Here is a 21,971-nt window from a genome sequence, read left to right on the forward strand (position 1 = left end):
TTAAAGGATATGCATATATATTATAGGAGAACAACTAAATAGAAGTACTGCTTAGCAGAATTAGTTAAATATAAAAAAAAACCAAACCCACTTGTGAAATGAAAATGGGAAATTTTTTGTCTTTTTTACATTCCATTAAGGTTTATGTATACAAATTCTGAAAATATCAAAACCTCTCCTAGTCAAATCTTAAGCAAAAGCATGATTTTTTTTCAGGCTAAAAAGTTAAATTTTTATAGTTGAATTCTGGTTGCAGCCATGTGTGTAAATCACACTGTTTTGAGAAAAAAACCCCGGCAATTAAATTAAGTATCCAATACTTAAGTACCAGTCTATTAACTGAACACACAGATAACGAAATAGTTGTTTTTTTATAAAAATGTAAAATGGATCTTTATCAATATATTAAGAATTTATTGTCCCATGATAGTGTCTTAGCTCTGTAATTCAGGTCATTTTATTGCTAAAACAATATCAGTGAATGATAATTTTCCATGAAATACCTATTCTTGGAAGAATTCCTTTTATTACCCTTCCCAAAATACAAATGGTGAATAAGATCTGGGAAATTAAATGGTATTTCCATGTTATTAATTGTCCTTCACCTACATAAGTAGCAAAACCACATTAATCTCAGATGTTTACTCATAATAAGCATAAATTATAACACCATATTTAATATTAATGTGCATTGACTATTTTGGTCTTTTTCTCACATGGGAACATGGGTATTCGGCTTACACAAAGCAATTGTTCCCTCTATCTGCCTTTTATCTACCACTTAATTCTATTTTATTTATAAGAATTCTATTCTTATTTATAAGAACTTATTGCCTCAAGGCCATTTTTCATCAATACTACACAAATTTTTTATACAATAAAATCGTCGATGTATATTACAATGCTTAGACTTATTGGTAACTTTGCAGCTGAAATCTTTGCAAACTAGAAGGGCTACCATCATTACTACATTGCTGTGTTTTAACTGTGTATCAGAAAACATTTAGTAAAATTTGAGAAATGTTTCTTAAATGCTATACCTTTTCACTAAATTCATATCACTAGAACATTAGAATTAGGAGGTTCAGCAATAGGACCTAGTAAACAAGAATATACTGCCTGGTTAACTCCAAAACTTAGTGACAGATTCTTGAACCTTTAGTCATATGAAATTACACCTATAGGTTAAACATGGGAACCAGTGAGGAAGTGAGAGGTTTCTCCTCTGTCACTACATGAAAATAACTTCTACTTACTAGTGAAGTTCAAAAAGGATCTGCTCCAGATATTCTGATTCTACAAGAAGTTCTCTACTGTGCTGCTGAGCCCTGTGTCATCAACTTTGTTGGTACCAGTCACTTCACTGGAAAACCACCAAGGTCGCTAATGTCCTTGTAGCTCAAATACTGAAGTCCAGGCTCTGAGAGGGACTATTCATTTCCACAATGAAATTATGTAACTCAGTTATTAAGTTTTCATCTTCAAGAAATGGCTTCTCATTGAAAGGAACTCAATCTTTTTCTTGATTGCCTGATTCATTTGTGATATTGCCATTTAATTTAGTTCCTTTGTAATCCCATCCCTTTTCATGGTGAATGCATATGCATACCCTTTCTAAAACACTGTCATGAAGAAATAAGGCTTATACATCCATGCTGTGTGTACATTTCCCTGCCTTCACTCCTAAAGATATGCATTTGTTGGTCATTTTCAATTGCATTTGAGGAAATGGCAGTTTCAAGCATAAACAGCTGCCCTTGTGTTTTCAGAAATAATGGAAAACGGAGAAGGGCAATCCAAACAAGAGGCTTGTTTGTCATGCTACTTTTTAATACTATATTGTATTAAAAAGCAAAAGAAACTTAATTTTTATACTAATCAACCAGAAAACAAAACCAAACCAAACGCTGCAGGATATCAGGCTTTGTTAGTTTGAATAATTGGAACCTAGTGCAGTAGCTTATTTTCACAGTTGTTCTTTTTTTTCATATAGTAGCATAATCTTCTGTGGTTAGGCTGCAAATTTTATGTGGCTCTAGAGAGTCTTTTTGAAAATACAAGAACCATGACAATACTTACGAAGATCTCCCTTAAAAACACACCTTATTTCCTTTCTTTGGAAAAACATGATCAAAAATGATAATTTTGATCAGACAGTTTGAAACTTGCAAGAAAACAAGACATAATAATAGCTTCTTAATGGATACTTTGTGAACAACTCTGTCTCTTAGAGTGGGTCTATGGGACCCTGAAGTAAATTTAATATACACCTAAAGCTGTCAGTTAGATGGGGATCAAGAAAACAGGGAAATAGACTGGAAAAATAAAGTATAAAGAAACCTAAATATATAGGCTAAAGGAAAGAGTATCCTACAGAGGATTACAGAATGCCTTCATATAACAAGCATATTACATTAAGTGAAATGTTTTTTAAACACCCACTAGGTAATAACAAATATTTACATTCTAGCATTTTCTAGACGCCGAATGAAAAGCTTTTGGCCCATTGAGTTACCCATGGTACAAACCTAAGATTGGTTTGAACACCAGTCCCCGACGTCAGGGTAAATTCAAAGAGCCTAAATTAGGCTTTAAACCCAGGCTCCTTCAATGATGGCAAAGAGAATGAGACACTTCAGCTGGAAGTTTAGGTGCTGGTAGACATGCTGAATACCTACACAACCCTGAATATTGGGATGTATGCAAATTTCCATTCCTCTTCGGAGTTCAGACACTTGAACCAAGATTATAAAAGTGATATATCAGACTACTGAAAATGCAGACCGTGAAATTATTTTCTGAAGACTGAAACCTGTTTTCAGGGAGGTCCCCTTAAATAATATTGCCTACTTTTGCATATTTATTTAAGAGTTAGAATACAAGCTCAAGAGGTGATGATTTTGTTAATTTCTTTGTTAAGAACACCATGAAGGCTTTACAAGGGAGTCTACCTCCAGCCCACCAGGAAGAGCATTTATTTAGGAGTCAGCTGCTTCTCATTCAGTCTAAGTATGAACTCTAAACGGTGACTTCAAGCAGAAGAAGGTCATATGCATATCTCAGCTAAAGGAGCTCTCAGAGGAACTGTTTTGGCAATCAGAACAAACATTTTGCTCAGAAATGCTAAGCCTTGTCATTGGCTAAACAATTGTGCCAAATACCCTTATGTCGACCCTGAAAACTCAGCTTCTGAACTTGCTAACATAGTTTTCTAAAGACCTTCCCAGGACAGTAACTGTAAACATAGATATGTATACATTCTTTCGGATACACGTCTTGTGATGGACATCTCTCACGGCCAGTGCAGTTGGGAAGGTGTTATCCTGACTATCCAATCCCTGGCCGTGGTCAGAAACCTATAGATTCTGAGAGAAGAAATAAAGCTCTCTCTTCCTTTCACCATACCTCGAGCTGTGACAGTGTGATCCTATTCGTCTCCAGCAGCAACATCTGGTGACCCCGATGTGTGTTGAAGGTGATGGTTGCAGGGCACTCTCTGGCCCTGGGCCATAGCTGTTTTTGGGGTTTCTCCTGCAGAGGCCCTGGTTGTGGGTGTGTGGTGTACTGTTTTTGATCAGACACAGATTGATGTTTTGGATGCTGACTTTCGGCAATTGTATGGAAGAGCTTATGGAAGAGCTGAGGGGTTTTTCCCTGTGGTTGAGGCATTTTTTTCGAAGCTGGCTTGAGATGCATTAGGCAATTGCCTGATCTGGGCTATGGTGGTAGCTTACAACCCTCGCCTGGCTCGGTTGCTGCAGATCTGGCGGGGGTGTGACCGCGCTTTGAAAAGCTGCGCGTCCACTTGTGCCCAATCAGTAGCTGCTTTCTGTGCCCTGGATGAGAGGTCTGTCTCTGACTCTGGCTCCGGCTGTGGGAGCGGGATGGGGCTCTCCCTCTCCCCTGGTGATGCGGAGCCGGGGGGCAGCTGTGTCTCAGGTCTCGAGGTCGTCTCCCCCAGGATAGCCAGGGCCCCTGGCAGGTTGAATGGGGGCACCGCGGAACTGGAGGGCGTAACTCTGCCTCGCCTGGCGCCCTGGAGGCATAAGCCTGGGGCAGGGTCGCCTCCTTTGTGTGCCCTCCTGGTGCAGACCAATGAGGGGGCAGCCTGAACAGGGGGCGGCACTGCCTCTGGGGGATGCATCAGGCATGGTCCCATGTCCCTGCTGTGGTTGGGCTGTGCCGGACCCCAAAGTGGGGAATGGGACGGGCCCAGGCTCTGCACCAGTGGCTGCACACATGAACACCGTTCCAGTGGAGGAGGGCCCGGAGCTGCTCCACGTGGTGCGATCGGCACTGATTCTTGGACCTTGTGCCACCAAGGAAACGCTGTTAGGAGCGGTTCCGAGTGCTGCTCCTCCTGCGCCGGATTTGTGGGGCGTGGAGACGGGTGCTGTGAGTGGTGCAGACCCTGAGCCGGTTCTGCTGGCCCCATGGTGCGGGTTTCCCATCCTGCAAGCCCGGGACATCCCCTGGCAGCAGAGTGGGACAGTGCCGCGGCTCCGCGGGTCTTGCCTCTACTGGCACCACGGTCCCCCCCGGGGCTGGAGGCGGGCCATGCTGAGCTGGCTCCACCCCACCCCGCCTCGGGTTCCCGGGCATCGCCCGAGCCTGTGGCTGGGGAGGAGTCAGCCCTGCCGCTTCCTACGGCCGCAGCGGATTGGGGTCCTGAGCTGGTTACTATTGGCTCAGGTGGTGATGCCACAGAGGTGAAGCCGGTGGCCTCCATGGGCAAAGGGTCCCAAGCTGCTGGAGTCTCTTTGGCTGGCCTGTGGACTTTGCCCCCCTGTCAGATGACTGTGCAGCCACAGGAGCAGGCACGATATTGGGGCGCTGTTGTGGTGTCTTCCAGCCAGGTGCCTGGCCCTGTCTCAGGGAACTCTGTGAGACAGGACACAGCAGGCAAGGCTACTCCTCTGGATGTGTATCAGGCATTCCATGTGCTTCAGGATGCTTTTGGCCCAGTGGGTGAGGGCATGAGTACTCTTCTTGTGGTGTGGTTGAATACCACTGCTCAGGGCATCATTGTTCACCTAGGGAACACTGATTCGGATTTCCTGGGGCAGATTTATGCCATGGGTTCCACGCTCACCCTTCCTGTTCCTATCCCTGCGGGACCCGGATTTGCTCACCTTGTGCCTTTTGAGTCTTGTGTTCACAGAGCTGAGAACCAGCTGCGGGGAGATGGTGCCTTCGGGTTCCCTGGACCCCCCCGGGTCACTGAACTGCTGTTCTGACAGCCAGGGATCATCCTGAACGGGTCTGCACCCTGTCCATCCTTGGTGAGCTGTCAGAGATTAGCCTCTGAGGGTTTCTTGACACTGGCGCGGACATCACAATTGTCAGGTTTGCTGATGGGCCCCAGAGTGACCCTTGGACCCGATGCTGACACATTCAACGCAAAGGAGAAATTGAGACTGACTCTTTGTTCAGCAGACTCTGTTGTCCTCTCTCATGATAGACTAGTCACCCTCTGTGACTTGATGCAGGAACAGTTGGATCACAGTGATCTGGAGCCTTTGACCTGTCCCTGGAACACTCCTCTTTTCTGTATCAAGAAGAAGTCTGGGAAATGGAGGTTGCTACAGTACCTCCAGAAAGTTAATGCTATGATGGAAAGCATGGGGATGTTGCAGGCTAGCATGCCTTCACCTGCCATGCTTTCCACTGATTGGCTAGTTCTCATTGTGGATCTGAAGGATTGTTTCTTTACAATTCCTTTGCATCCAGATGACTGACCGAAATTTGCCTTTCTGGTGCCAGCTATGAATAATGCTGAGCCCGCACAGAGATATCAATGGAAGTTTTGCCACAAGGCATGCGAAATTCACGGGCCATTTGCCGATGGTATGGGGCTCGAGCCCTGTCTGGAGTTCGTGAGCAGTTTCCTGCTGCTTGTCTTATCCTTATATGGATAAGACAATATCCATCCTTATATGGATGACGTCCTGGTGGTTGTGCCCATCCAGGATGAATTGCAGTGGATACAGCCTCAGCTGTTCCCTGCCTTGCCTTTTCATGGGCTGCAAGTGGCTCCAAAAAAGGTTCAGAAACAACCTCCCTGAAATTATTTGAGGGTCAAAACCAAATTTTTTGTGACGAACAGTCCAACATTAGGAGGTGCGATTTTTGCATTCAGTGCAGACAATGAATGATGTCCAGAAATTGGTGGATGTTTTTACATGGCTGCATCCCTATTTGGGACTGACCATGACACAGCTGTATCCCTTGTTTGGTCTGTTAAAGAGGACTCTGATTTAAAGTCACCTTTGACACTGACCCCAGAGGCACAGCAGGTGCTGGAGGAGGTTCAGTGAGCAGTTTCTGCTCATCAGTTTATCGCACTGATCTTTCCATTGATGTCGCTCTTTTTCATTACCACTCCAGATTTGCATTCCACAGGTATCATTGGCCAATGAAATGATGAGTGGTCCAATCCCTTGCATGTCTTGGAAGGGGTTTTTCCTGCTGCGTCAGCCACAGAAAGTGGCAAATTTTCCTGAACTTTCTTTGCAGCCCAAACATAGACAGAAGCCTGTGCAAGGACCCACTGTCTTTACTGACGGTTCAGGGAAGACTGGAAAGGCCATTGCTACCTGGAAGGATGGATCTGAGTGGCAGGTTTTGGAGAGTCATGAGGCTGGATCAGCCCAATTGGTGGAATTACAGGCTGCTGTCATGGCATTTCAGAAGTTTTCCCAGGCACCTTTCAATCTGGCCATGGATCCTGCCTCTGTGACCAAACTGAGAGCCATCCACGAGCAGGTGTTGATGCTAGACATTTGTTTCACTTCTAATTTTTGGGTTTTTTTTTGGTAATAACAAAAGGGTGAGATATCACCCTGAAATTACAGCCTTCTGATTGTATGGAGCATTATTATTTCCTATTATTTTTCCTTTTGATTGTTTAGAATGTTGTTAGCTTCTTTGTTCATTTTTCTTTTCTTTTTGTTTTTGTTAAAACCAAAAAGGGTGAGATGTCACCCTGAAAACTCAGCTTCTGAGCTTGCTGACATGGTTTTCTAAAGACCTTCGCAGGACAGTAACTGTAAACATAGATATGTGTACATTCCTTCTGTTACATGTCTTGTGATGGGCATCTCTCACGGCCAGTGCAGTTGGGAAGGTGTTATCCTGACTATCCAATCCCTGCCCGTGGTCAGAAACCTATAAATTCTGAGAGAAGAAATAAAGCTCTCTCTTCCTTTCACCACACCTTGAGCTGTGTCCATGTGATCCTATTCATCTCCAGCAGCAACACCCTTAGGCAAGTTTTTTGTTTTTTTTTAATAGATCTTAGAAGAGATTAACTTCAAACTAATAAAACTGAAGAATATTTAATGTTATAAAAGAATAAAGGCTCAAAGTGTTCCACTTGCCAGAAGCAAAAGAATAAACAGGATAAAATAAGAATAATGGCCTAAATCTTACCAAACAGTGACACGATAAAGGACAATTAAACAAATATCAAATAGGGGGAAGAAACCTAGAGTTAGCCAACTTGTTAATGGTAATCTGCAATTACCTCTGCAAATATATTTTAATATTTCTACCCAATATACACTTTGTTATTACTGTCTAATGGAACATTGTACAATAGAGGCAGAATTGTTCTTTGATAGTAAAGGTTCATTTGTTTTCTCACTTAAGCTGAAAAATATTTCAATTCTATCTGATGTCAGGGAAAAGGAAAAATGACAATCCAAACAAAACCAAATGTGTTAAAACCCAGTAATTTCTTCAATAAAATTTAAACCCAAAGGTCTGAACAATGTATACTATTGACAGGCACATCATTGTCAATGGTTGGCACTCAGTTAACATTTCTATTATAAAGATTGCTTTGTCATATAACAGCAGAAAGATGAGTTTGTGAAATCACCTGCAATCTTAAATGCATAACTCACAGGTTTCTTCTTGATACACCGGAATTTAATTTACTTTTTAAAATTAAAGTGATGGATTTTACACAATTTCAGTGCACTATCTATGAATTTTTCAAACTAGATGAACAACTGGATGACCAAAAGCCTTGAGGAGACATCAAATAAAATATCAAAACTTGATTGTTGTCCTGAATCATAATATTATAATTCATCTTGTATATGTCCAAAGGCATACTAGAAACTCGTAAAATAATCACCAGTTAAACAGATTTTAAGTAGAAGGCAGAAGCATACTAAAATGTTACTTTTGTGGATTTTTAAGGATAGTATTTCTCTGTAAATAGTTTTTTCACTCTAAAATATTTGCACAGTGAAATTTGACTAATTTGTGATAAATTCATATAGGTATGAACTGAGAATTTCTACTAGCATTGCATTGGTTAAGTTAAGCATTGGCATAATTTAGAGATAAAACAGACTCTGACACCACCATTACGTTAGGATTGCATTACTTTCTAAAAAAACGCAACATATCTCCTAGCTCAACCAGATGTTACACATTATATACAGAAATCACTTGCTGAATTTGACAGACTGCGTTACACAGGAGATCAAATCAACTTTGAGTAATTGTTCCTCTGACCTTTAACTATTAATATAAAACCTGATGAATTAAATGAAGGACACACAAATTAGAATGGCATGAGACAGTAAAACACTGTATGAAAATACAAAAATAATCAGCTAATACACATATACTTCCCATGAAAAGTATTTCCTTGCCATGCCTTAAAAAACTGCAATTTAAAATTATAATAAGCTCATTCCTTTGAGACTTTTTTCCTAGTAAAAATTATTATATAGGGTATTCTAATAAAGTCTAGGTATAAGCTTTACATTCTGTAGAAGTTTTCTTGCCATGTGGAACTGCTTTCCCCCAAACACCCAGCTGATTAACACCACTGCAAGGGAAATCCACTGATATAAACAAAAGACACCATCTGGAGGAGAAGTAAATAAAGCCAGAGAAAAGGTGAGCACAAACAGCAGATGAGAGTGCAGGCAGAGAGAAATCAATAGACCTGCTTTGGGAAGTAAGAACGTAAGTTTTCAACTTCTGTGAAAAAATAAAAATGGTTTATCAAATTCTGACTACAATGTTAGTGAAAGTATGCATGCAGTTTTGCCTAAGCAGTTTTAGCTGAGAAGATATCCAATACAGAACAATAATGTGACATTAAAACATCATCATTATGACAGTAAAATAAGACAGGGAGTAATTAATTTTTTTCTAGAGATTTAAATGTAGACCACCAGTCTTTTCTAAGAAGAATACAATTATTAGCCTTGAAACAGAAAATTTGGATCATTAGGTATGTCTCCTAATTCTATGCACCAAGACTTAAAAAGGAAGAAACCTAAATCCAGAGCTTTCAGATTTTTTAGAACACCTGTTAAATACTATTTTTAAAAGGGACTTGTGATGGTCACACTCAGCAGAGCATCCAGGAGTGGAAGCATGCATAGGGGCACACACCAGCCTCAAACGCATGATCTTGCACAATCCCAGTTCTCTTTAGCCAGGATATTCCTTGCACACTCATTCCCTTGCAGAAATTCTCCTTCCATGGGGCTTCCCTCACTCGCTTCCTTAAGTGAAAAAAAATTAAATTCAGGAAATAACATTTTATTCATAGGCTTAATAATACAGCTGTCATGAAGACAAATCTTACATGGAAATAACAGAAAAGAAATCCTATCTAACAATTACTGAAAGAATGAAAAATCTGCTAAACTTAGAAGGCCAACAGATACTTTCAAGAACACTTAGTAAGTCCAAACAACTTATGCAGAAGTAGTTTTTTCATATTATAATGAGATGCAGAGCAAGACAAAAATTATTAAAAATGCTCATGTGGTGATGGCAAAACCAATGGATGTCCTAAGTGCATGAAATGGGAAAGAAAACACTGTATCCTCTGATTTGCATCTGGGTCAGTTTTTGCACAGAATACTATGTATTGCCTATCAACTACACAGAACAGTCTCATTAATATGCTTCTGACCAATAAAAATAGGCCTCAAACATAACTTTCAAGATATACTCTTCCTCCAACTGGTTGTTACACAGGAAGTTACAGCATGCCATGCTTGCTTCAAGAGTTTTCATTGCAGAGATATTTCTATGATGTATTTTACATTTTAACTTTGACACATTGTCCAGAACTTTTGTACTCCCTGCAGTATACACTTGTTTAAAAAGTCTTTCATTACACAAAAAATTGAATCAACAATCAAACCCCACCAAACAAAGCTAGTCTGGATCCCATACTTCCATTGTGAAACATAAATCAGTCTTTACTCTTGCTATCAAGATCTAGACATTACCCCTTACAGAAAGATATGTAAAAAGTAATTTTTTAAAAAGAAAAATCTTACATTAAAAGAGATCATCACAAGTATATGAAATTATATGTATATCATTCTATTATAATTAAGGCAGGTTTTATTATCACATCAGAATCCTGTTTTCTTCAGTCAAGAGGCACAACAGAAATTTCACAGAAAGTCTGACTAGAATTGAATCGCTCTCAGGAGCTATGCCTTTATTTGCAGGCATCCTCATCTTGTCAAAGTCCAAAATTTGCAACTATAAGAAACATTGTATTTGTAATGTATCTACAGAATCAGAGTGCAACTACTAAACACAAGATTCCATAATTCCACCTTCAGCACACTGTGACCCCATACAGGAACTTAAAATTTTATCTTATCTGACATGTATTTTATCTAAGAAAGTAATACATCAAAGCACAGTAAATTTTCCAGCAAAAATTATTTAACTATGCTATGAAAATGAAAAGCTATGCCAAACTGCTTATCTGGATGTCAAGTGTATAAAAGAATCAACTACTTTTAAGAGGAACCAGTCAGTCTTTCACAGTATTTTTTTTATAACATTGTCTAGAAATTTTATCAATGTACCAATAGTATGATTTGCTACAACTTTTTTTTACTTCATAATAATTGTCATGTCAAAATGGTTAGGAAAACCTCGTGAAAAAAATGAAACCTCTCTGACCCCTTAAAGTCCTATCAGTTTATCATAGTCCTATCAATTTAACATAGATGAAACATACATATTACCCAAAGTATTATGGAAAGAAGGAATAATTTAATTTCCATGCTACAGACTCCAGCACACTCTGCCTGCAAAGTTTGGGAACACAGCCATAGGAAAAATCATACTGTGTTAGCGATCATTCAGGTCCCCACTTTAGGGAGACACATTCAGTTCCTTTTCTGTTTCCCCACTCCTTTTCCTAGTGCACATGCCACTGAGCTACATGTCCTGTCTCCTACACCCACTTAAAGCTTCCAGCACTATTTAAGTTTTAGCAGACAAGAGGAGACTGTGAGACACGGGACAGCATCCAGAAGCTGACAGCTACAGACATGGCCAACTGCTCCAATTCCTTGAAGCATTCATTGCATACTTGGCATCAGCACTCCCTGCACACTTGCAGCAGACCACATAAGAAGAATTAGGCTGCAGCTAAACTCAGCCTAATAAGCGCATGTTGCTGATACCCAAGCACTGATGCAGGCTCACTCAACTGTATTCAGAAAGCCAACCTGAGCTTTGTGATGTAGTTCACTATTATAACTGGAACAATCCGGCATTCTGTAGTTTCTCTGAGGGTCAGAAGGGAGGTGTGTTTATTACCCCTCCACATCTTCAGAAAAGCAGCATATTTATTAAAACAAAAACCTCCAACTGCCTTTTTCATTGTCCAAATAGAAAGTAAATTAGTCATCACTAATTTGTCTGACCTTAGCAGCACCAAGGCCATGGAGTGACTGCACACAACCATCATATGGAAGATGTAGAATCCTGGGAAAATTCAGGTTGAAAATTTACTCCAAGAAGTCTCCAATTCAATCCCTTTCTCCAAGCATGGTTATCTCAGAACATGTTGTTCAGGGCTTTTTTTCCATTTGAGTCTTGGAAATCTCCAAGAGGACTGCACAGCTTTGGGAAACCTGATGCAGTGCTTGACTATCTTCACTGTGAAAAACTTTTTCACCATCACTAACACCTTACATTACTAACACCTTATTTCAACACACATCTTGTCCTCTAGAGACACTAGAGAGAATAGACTGGCTTTTCTTCCTGACAGCTTTCTCACAGCTATTGGGTCACTAGGTCAGTTATGACCTATTACCATAGTGGCTGGTATCCCGGCAGCTTTCTCTTTTCCAGGCTGAAATAATCAATCTCTCAATCTCTCAATCTCTCCTCCTGCAACACAAGCTCCAGAACCCTTCCTTGATGGCTCTTCACTGAACTCGCTTCAAGTAGCATCTTAAAGCATTCCCAGTCACCTAACAGGGAGAACACTAAGACAAAGGCTGAAGCCTATACAGAGTACAGGATTTTTCTTGAATGAAATTGAAGATAACAAATTAAAAGAATATGCGTCCATTTCTTAGGAAACTGTTCTGGAGACTTAGTACTGGGAAAGGTGTATGGTAGATGCATTCTAAATCATATCTTTCACATTTTCAACTGGTTGGCTCCAGAGGCATACTCAGGTGCATGTAGGAAATGCTGATGTTAGATAATTCCCTACTACACAGCAAGCTGACAGCTTAAAATCATGTTCGGAGACTATTCTTACTAAGTATAGTTTAATAATTTGTACCAAATTCCTACGTTTGTAGTAAAAAGAAATCTCAAAATGGAAAAATTCCATCTTTTTTCAGAGAAACAACAGATGAAGATACCCATATACTCAGAGCACTGAAGGATTTTAACTTGCATGAAATCTGTAAACAGTTTGCAAAGTTTAAAAGAGTTTAATTCCTATGCAGGAATTTACAGAATTTGACAACTATTGCTGCAATAATTTCCAGTTAGAATATTTCATTCACTAGTTCATAAAAAAGTAATTAGTAGAGGAGTTTTGAAAAAGCACTGCCATAATGTTTTAAAATCAATTTACTTTTACCTTCTCTAAACGTGAAACTTAAAACCTCATGTCTTTTTCTGTGTAAAATATCATGAATCAAATGAAGTGATTTAATACAAGAATTGTAAATCAAACCACAAAACAATCTAACTGATAATTTACTTATTAACTATTTTAAATCATATGACTGAAGTAGAAGATTAACTGGAGATTCAAATGTAAAATTATTTTCATAAATGAAGCAGCATGATTTCTTCATGCTTATGGTAAGAAACTGATCTTTTCATCCTCATACTGCAGCTATGAACAAAACCAACTTTTCACCACATTCACAAAAATAAAGTGCTGACTTTGAAGTATTTTAAAATAAGAGCAGCATGATTAAGCCATCTAGGTTATAGCTGAAAAACATAATACAAAATAGGAGCTTTTTGAGGAAATTACGGTCTTAAGCATTAGTATTTTTTCTGTATATTCTGCTTTTACATTATACTATCAAAGAGGTCATTACAGTAAGTACCAGCAGGAATTGGAATGGAATCTAACTTTATGAGGGGAAATAAAAACCTTCTTGTGCTGAAGCTTTTCATGTTTGAGCTTAATGCAACTGAAGTGCCTCATCAATCCAGTGGGATGACTGTGTACTGGCACAAAGGAGGCGGTACAAACAGGCAGCAGACACAGGCACAGCTGTAGCAGTGACAACTTTTGTGAGCTTACACTGCTATCAAAGTGCATGTCAAGTCTATTAAAATTCTATTAAATAAAAAAAAGTTGACCTGCTGTTAATCTAGATTTAACCAGGGCCTCTGTCCAGTTCACTGCAAAGCCATACAGAAGTTCATACTGCGCAAAGAATAAATGTCCAGGGATGAAAACAACACCTCTCAACTGTCTCAATACAAGTTTATGCTGCTGTAAATGCTTGTGAAGCATGCTAGAAGTCGGTATCATAACCGGTTTTAAATGAATTAAGACTGCAGTGTTGCCAAAAGGGTACATTCCCACACACACAGCTTGTGCTGACATTATTCTGCTTCCCTTCTCGTTGCATATGTAACTTAAAAGCTGATCCAACTTACTCAATATTTGCAAGAAAAAACAATGTCAGTGCAAAAGGAGAGATGGAAACACACAGTCAGGACAGGGAGAAGGGCAAAACAGATGAACCTCGTTAAAGCAGAAGCTTTGTTTGCCTCAATTCCACAGACAGCAGTTCAATGCTGTGAGGTTTAACAGGATGGAGTATTTTCAGCAGAATCAGTTTTCTGAGCAGCCAACATTGTACAAATGAGGACATAACAACGGGCAGCAGTACTAAACAGCCTGAGAGAGGAAGAAGATAGGATTGCTTTCCAGAGCACTGACAGTTTAAATTGTCTCACAGTGTTCACTGAAGTGCACTTGTAGATTGTACACAATTGCTATTGTTAAACTGGAGAAGTTCCTCCAAACCAGATGTGCTACTTCTCAATATACATTTATCAAAACACTCCTTTAACTTGACATCTATTTGCCCCAAAACACACTGCTTTTTCTAATAAATTAGCTGTTATAATCAAAAGATACAACTTCTTTCTCATATTCTTTCCTATAGCCTCAAAATCAAATCAGAAACTTTGACTGCTACAAGGTAAATAACAAAAGTAGTCTTGGTTACACAGTGTGGATGAATATAAATGTAATGACAAATCAAAAAGTTCAGAACATAAATCACATTTGGTTAAAATGAAACTTTTGCTATGAGATATTATCAAATGGTAAAGGGTAAGAAAACCCTTCACAACACACATTACTGAAAATGGCTTGAAAGAAGCGTTTAAAGTTCAAAGACTGAAAACTCATCCCAATACACACAGACTGCAGACTCCTAAATGCGGAACAGAAGAATGAAAATCCAGATCTGCAATACAAATAACCATTTTTCTGCCTAACAGCAATTACACTTTTTTAGGAGATGAAAGCTGTGCCCTACCCGTAGCTAAGACTCTCTAAGGTTGAACAGCTGCTTTGGTATTAGAAATCTAGAAACAATTTTTAGTATCCCTTCCTTTCTAAGGCCATCTAGTAAACGCTCTCATTCTCTCCCTGTGGCCTGTTCCTGGAGGTAGTTTCTGAGTGATGTTAGAATTTCTGATGAATGTAATAAACTTCAAAACTTGGGAGATAGGAATTACCTTTCTACTGTTTCCTTTAAGTACTAAAATAAATCCTGTCCTTAAAAAAACTGCTCTTACCACTGGCACATTACAGAAAAGTGGGACACTAACACTGTATTCTCTTACCTACAGATGCAGAAAATAGGCAAATATCATTTAGAGAGGATCAGAAGTGAACAGAGATAACTTCCTGCTCTCCACATTCATGTCCAGACACTTCTATACTTGCTAGTCTATATATTAATTTTTAATTGTATTCATAATTCTACATGCAGTACCTCTGAAGTAAGAGTACATAACATTGTTGATTCCACTGGAGGACAAAACAATTAAAATGCAAATGTAGATTGTTATTAGAGAAGACCTTTATTGAACCTTGCTTTTAATCTAAATTGCTATATAAATTAATAGTTTTGGAATAACTTATGCACTTTATTCAGTTCAGGACCATTTTTAGGTGAATATTTAAGCATTGTATTTCACTAAGCAACTTTTGGATTTAGCAAGACCTGGGAAAACTCTTAAATATTGCATCTACTTAATTTCTGCATTTACTACTGACTATGAAAGCAGACTTTATTCAGGAACATGAATGAAAAACAGCTTAGTAAAGCACTCTTTGCCCAAGCAATGTAAAAGAATTCTGGAACATTTACTACAATATTTACAGTCATATGTGCATAATGGTAATCTCTTAATACTCTACACTAAGAATTTAAGACTAACTACATGCATTCACCAAAGGCTATTAATCAATACCTCATTGTTTGACCTGGAGATGCCAAACATGTTTAACCCTATGCCTTATCATGCTGTTAACAAAAAGAATTACCATGTCTTAACTAGATATTCCTACTGCGTTTCTAACCCTCCAGTCAACTCCTAAGCCTTCTATGAGAACTTCTTCAATGATGTCAACCTCTGACGAGTACTTAATAAATCTAAAGCTCCATTTACAAAGCAGTTGGAAAAGAGTAAAGGAACTCCCACTTCTACACAGACAGTGTGGCAGTGAGATATTCCTTACTCTATCCTGTTTTTTTGCACACCAACTGGAAATTATTCTGGTGGCTGCCTGACTGCAGTTGGAGCTTTTGCAAAACATAGCCCTGGCACTGTGAATCTCCCAAGACCACTAAGAGTTTCAGAGCTTCCAACCCAGATATGAGTAGAACGTGTGCAGCAGGTCAGAATACTGTAAACCTGAGCTCTGACAGGGCTGAGGGTAGGCAAGGGGGCAGACAAGAAGGGTAAAAATGAAACAGGTTTCCTGGAGAGGTCAGGCAAACCCTGATGTTGGGGGGTTTCAGAGTTTAGCCAGGAAAACCCATCACTGACCTGATATGAGTGCTGATGACAGGTTCACTTCAAGTGGGAAGCTGGGTTAAATAATTTCCAGATGTCCATGCCAAAGAAAGTAATTTCTCTTATTGAGTAGCTGCAAAGGCAGATTTACCTGTGTGCAGTTGCTTCATGACAGTATCACATGATTTAATGTTCTGTTCATGTTTAGGAAATTAGAAATGCAGCCATAAAAGTTAATATTCTATAAATATTTAAAAGAAAACCTAAATTCTGATTAAACTCATAGTTAGTTATGTTCACAAGTCACAGCTCCTGTTTCTAAAATTAAATATGTATTTCTCAAACTCCACTGAAACTGCTGATTCTTCTAAACAAAATCATTCTTTACATATCTAGGTGTAAACAACCATATGCAAATATCCATTACTTGAATTTTTTCCACAGAACAGGAAACATATTTCAAAAATTGATCCTAAAGCTTGCTGAAGTATTAAAGTCTATTCCATGCATCTCCAGAATAAAAACAAACCAACAACCAATCTTTACAACAAAGGGATTTTTTCATTGTGCTCAACTTGTGTTTTTCTAAGTAAGGTGAAATATATTTTAGTTTTACTAATTAGGAGAAAGTTTTGCTGGTACACAACTTTTACTCTACTTAAAATTTCTTTAAAGATATGATTGTTTGGGTCTGTAAGAGGATGTTCATGCAGATAACGAGATCAGAGAGACTGCTCCAGGAAGATCACTTCAGCAAAACAAAGGGAAGTAACGTATTTCATAACAGCTGTCAGAATACTGTATAGATTTAAAAAAAAAACCCCTTGAGGGCTCAAGCCTTTGCTAACACCTTGAACTGTGTCCAAATGAAGAACACAATTTAGGAGTTTAGGCAGAGATGTATGGTAATATTACCTCATCCACTTACATGTTGAACATTTTACTCTGTACTAGTTGAAGCTTTTTAACAGCTAAATTCTGATAAAGGTAGACAAATAAAACAGTAAAAAGAGATTTGAAGGGACTTTATACTACTATTTTAACTCCCAAGCCTCCAAGTTCATTAGAAATTGTGACTGTTTCTTGTTGGATCGATTTCTCTGTCTTTGAACTACAAGACGGAGAACTAACGTTTATTTAGTATTCTCCTAGATGATGCGGAAGCCTTTTGTTATTTTCCAGGCTTGTTTTAAAAAACTGTTAATCTGTTTGCCAGATCTCTGACATCCTATGTGACACTCACATCAATTTTATACACTATGCCAGTGTATGAAAACTTTTGAGAAATACTGCACTACCACTTGACAGCATTTTGCTAAGTGAGAGGCAGTAAGCCTCACACACAATTCCACAGGCTGGCAGTTTAACAGAATGTGCACTTCCAATACAAAACCATACAAAAAAGAAAAATTGTGGCACCAAGGCAAAGCACTTGGTGAAAGCATCACGACTTCCAGAGGCACAGTTACGTCGTGGTAATACTTTTGTAAAGTTCGAGGGTAATTTCAGCATCAAGGCAAAGTCCAGATAAGGTATTAGCAACTTGCACACCTTGCTGACGTGTTTTATCTATCTTGCTATGCTTCTAGTGTAAGTTGAGTTAATTAGTATCACCTCTATGCCAGCAGTAAACCTACCACGCTGTTTTTCATCATGGCTCTAATACTGAATCCCTCGCAGGCCTGCTGCTTGTCCTGCTGCTTGTCCTTCTTCTCCCGCTGCCGGGGGCGCCTGTCACCTGCGGGCTTTGAGGGGCCAGGGCCCCCCTCCTCAATTACCATCTCCCCACCGGCGCCCGCGACGGACCAGAGGTAAATTACGGACTGGAAAAAAACAAGAGAACATCAGCGTGCCGTGCCCAGCGAGTTAGAGCAGGCAGCACGTCCGACTCCGCTCCCTGCACAACAAGCGACAGCCCCACACACCCGTCCCGCGCCTTCCCTGCCCCTCACAGCCCCTCCGCCTTGTCTGCCCCTCGCACCCAATTCCCTTCTGCATCATCCCAGCTCGTCCACCTCCTCCGCCGTGTCCCAGCCCTTTCATCACCACCTGATGTCCTTGTCCCTCGGGGGGTCCTCGCCCCTGTCCGTCCGCCCGCCGCTGTCCCCCCGCCGGGTCCGGCCCTGCGGGTCCCTCTGGGGCTCCGTTGGGCACCTGCCACCACGCGCGGTCCCTCGGCCACGCGACCGTCGCCAGGCAACGCGTCAACAACCCGCCGGGGAAGCGGCAGGGAAATCACAGAGAGCCCCGTCGGCATCGCCCGGCCCCGCACAGCTGTACCTACGCCCGATGCACCGTACATAGGGGCGGCGGATAGCAATTAACGAGAAAGTCATTAGCGGTGTGGGGGGGAAATGTGAAGCGATGACGTGAGAAGAGCGTGGGCGGGTGTGACACCTGCCAAAAACTACGCTACCCAGAGAGCCCAGCGTGCGCCTCCACCTCCCTCACTAAGGCGCATGCGCGTTCAAGGCCGGCCGATTCTGACCGCCGTCGCGCGCGACCCCCCAGGGTGGCTACAGGGGCAGTGCTCGAGCGGCAGGCGCGGCCGGCACGTGCGCGGGCGTGCACGCACGCGTCGCCCCTCTCCTCCCCCGCGCCCGCCGCCGCCGCCATGATCGGTGAGTGAGCGCGTCAGGGAGCGGCGCGAGCCCGGATGCGGATCCGCCCTTTCCTCCCCGCCCCTTTCTTCCCCGCCCCGTCTCTGCTGCTAGCGCCGCGGCCGCTGTTGTCGCCTCTCTTATTGTCCCGTCTGCGGCCCTGGGGAGCGGCGGGGGCTGCTCCGGCGCCCTTCAGTCCCCGCCCGTCTCCCCCGGTGCCGTGGCAGGGCGGGGGGAGCTGGGGCTGCCCTCGGGTCCGTGCAGGGTGGGCAAAGTACTGAGAGGGGTCGCTACCCTCCTGTTTTGCCCCCGTGGGAAAGGGCTAAAATGTCTTGCCAGGCCTTGTGGCTGAGGTCATTTTTAAATTGCTTTTTATTCATTCTCATTGTATCGATTATAAATGCTTCTCGGCAAGGTTTGTGTGATCTGCGAACTTTTTTTGGCCTTGCCAGCATGTATGCGTGTTAATGGTCTGGCGTGGTGCCTGGTGGCGACCTGGAAAAGAAGCAACTTAGAACACCTCATGGTGTTGGGAGTGTGACCCTTTGGTCCTTGAGCTGCTTTCTGTACTCGTGCTGATGTGAAGCGTGACCCGGTTGTTTCAGCAGTGGGTTTTCTTCTCTTCCTTGAAGGATTAATCCGTACCTGGGGAATTCAAAATTACAGGATCCGTTTTGTAGCCTTCCTGTTTCACATTTCATCTTGCTTTGAGTTTCTCAGTTTTGAGAATTATTTAAAGTAAAACCTATAAAATGTAGTGGATGCACATACATTTTAGCAACTCTTTGCTGTCCTCAGGCTTGCTGTTTCATCATCAGTTGGTGTCATAGTTGCTGTCTAGCTAAGATCTGATCAAGTTGAAAACTGTGCATTTTGTTGTGAAAATATTTATAGTTTTTAAATTGAACATCTCAGAAGTTTCTGAGAGTGCTATGGGTCTTTCAGCTGTTCATTTTTTCCTTTTCAGTTTATGATTACAGGTGTATGGCTAATGTTCTTCACCTTTGCTAAAGCTAGAAAGAAGGTTATAAGCAATTGACCAGTATTTTCATTCTGTATACATAATAATGCAAATTATCTCTTCCTAGCTGTGGAATTTTTCTTATAGGACTTTCTTGTCATTTGGGCTACTTTCTCTGATAGAGAACATTTTAAATTGAAGGCTTGGTTTAAGGAAAGCACAGAGGGTCAGGTATTCCTCTGTTTTTATTTCATAAAAAATACGGCTTTTATTTTGCAATGTCATCTGCTGATCTGATGTATTGCTGTAGTATATAAAATACATGTGTTTGCAGAACTGCAATGTGTGTTTGACTTTGAATGCTTCAGAAAAGTAAGTTGAGTGTACCTAAGGGACTGCCCATGTGGTTACAGAGCTGATGCCTCTAGCCCTCACTCTGAAATCTAAATATTTACTTACTGCTCATGAATATAAATGTTATATGACCAAGGAATGATAATTTTATTTTCACCGTGGCAGAAGGAAACCTTTGTGAATATTGATTATGAAATGTGTGGACCAATTAGCTGCAAATTTAAAAACACAGCTTTACATGAGTTGCAACTTGCCTTGGTTTAACCCCAGCTCAACTAAGTACTGCACAGCTGCTGGCTCACTCTATCCTCCCCTGCCTAGCAGTGGGATGAGTAGGAGAATTGGGGTCAAAATAAGAACAGTTTAATAACTGAATAATGTTGATGATGATAGTAATGAAAAGGAGAGAGAGGAATAAAACTCAAGAGAAACAAGGGATGCACAGTAAAATTGCTCACTGGCCACTGACCAATGCCTAGCCCATCCTCCAGACCAGCTCCCACCAGTTTATCTACTGGCCATGATCTGTGGTGTGGAATATCCCTATGGCCTGTTTGACTCAGCTGTCTCCTGGCCACACTCTCTCATAGTTTCTTACGCGCCTCCTCACTGACAGTATGAGAAACTGAAAAGTCTTTGATTTGGGCTGAGCACTGTTTAGCAACAACTGAAACATAAGTTTGTTACCAACATTATTCTCATACTAAATTCAAGAGGCAACACTGTACCAGTTTCTCAGTTGAATTAACTCCATCCCAGCCAAAATCAGTATGACACCCTCCCCCACCCCCCAAAACAAAAGAACTACCTTCAAAATATGTGATGTGGAGACCCAGTCCAACATCCTGCTTTCAGACTCTGAAAACTCTCCTCTAAACATTTGCAAGCTAGGAATGCCATAGCAAAAATTAGGGGCAGGAGGGGAAGGGTGAAATAATCATCTGCCCATTTTTTAACCTGAGTGAAAAAAAAAAATTTTCCTATGAAACACATGGTATATTTTCCAAAAGGTTTCACAGTTTCATAAGTCTAGAAATGTCTTATGTCCTCATAAGTTAATGCCATAGTATACTTGTACACATGATAATTCCTTTAATTGATTTTTGATTTACTATCTTTTGTTTTTTCTCTTCATTTCTCACAGACCAGGCTGTATAGACTTGCGCACATTCAGGTCCCTTAAATGGTAATTTGAATCTAGACTGAGCTAGTTAAGTGACATTGCTTGTCATTGCTCTATTTAGGGGCATGGGAGGTTTGGGGAGTTGTTTGTGATGGGTTTTCAAGTTTATTTTATTTATTTGCTTACCATTGGATCAGCTGAAAACTGGTGTTAACGGAATGGGAGTGACAGCCTGCAGTTGGATTGGCTGAACTATTTCTTAGTCAACAGCCCTGGCAATAATGTCGCATTCTTGAACACCTGTTCTGGGGGGAAAAAGTAAAAAAGTCAAAACTAATTTTGAAGGAAGATACTGGAACCGCTTTGTGGAATGTTTCAGAAAATATCTCTCAAAAGAGCAAAAAACTCAGGAGAAGGCCCTAAGCTGTTTTAAAAATGTAGAAGATGGGCTCTATATAGTTAACAGTGGCAGTTCAGCATTTCTGTGGTGAATGAGAGATGAAGGTGGTCGTAGCGACAGGTTGCAAAGGGCTTTGACAGTGAAATATGATTCATCCAGCAGTAATCAAGTTAAGGGAGAATGGGAGTCTGGGTGAAAGTTTTAGCT

At 40.8% G+C, this 21,971-nt stretch overlaps 2 protein-coding genes across 2 annotated transcripts in view; one reads left to right on the top strand and one right to left on the bottom strand.

Moving 5' to 3' along the window:
• PACRG (parkin coregulated) overlaps positions 1-18,534 on the bottom strand; it is a 224,021-nt gene extending 205,487 nt beyond the window's left edge. Inside the window, exons 1-2 of the mRNA XM_058835644.1 lie at positions 18,376-18,534; positions 17,964-18,149 (exon numbers count right to left, since the gene is read on the bottom strand). Of these exons, the coding sequence (XP_058691627.1) occupies positions 17,964-18,107 (144 nt within the window). The 5' untranslated portion in view covers positions 18,108-18,149; positions 18,376-18,534. The remainder of the gene's footprint in view (positions 1-17,963; positions 18,150-18,375) is intronic.
• Positions 18,535-18,812: 278 nt separating this feature from the next.
• The window catches only part of PRKN (parkin RBR E3 ubiquitin protein ligase), a 700,273-nt gene continuing 697,114 nt past the window's right edge, over positions 18,813-21,971 (top strand). Inside the window, exon 1 of the mRNA XM_058836200.1 lies at positions 18,813-18,947. Within this exon, the coding sequence (XP_058692183.1) occupies positions 18,941-18,947 (7 nt within the window). The 5' untranslated portion in view covers positions 18,813-18,940. The remainder of the gene's footprint in view (positions 18,948-21,971) is intronic.

Source organism: Poecile atricapillus, chromosome 3, assembly GCF_030490865.1.
Source record: "Poecile atricapillus isolate bPoeAtr1 chromosome 3, bPoeAtr1.hap1, whole genome shotgun sequence".
In the NCBI taxonomy this organism is placed as follows: domain Eukaryota; kingdom Metazoa; phylum Chordata; class Aves; order Passeriformes; family Paridae; genus Poecile; species Poecile atricapillus.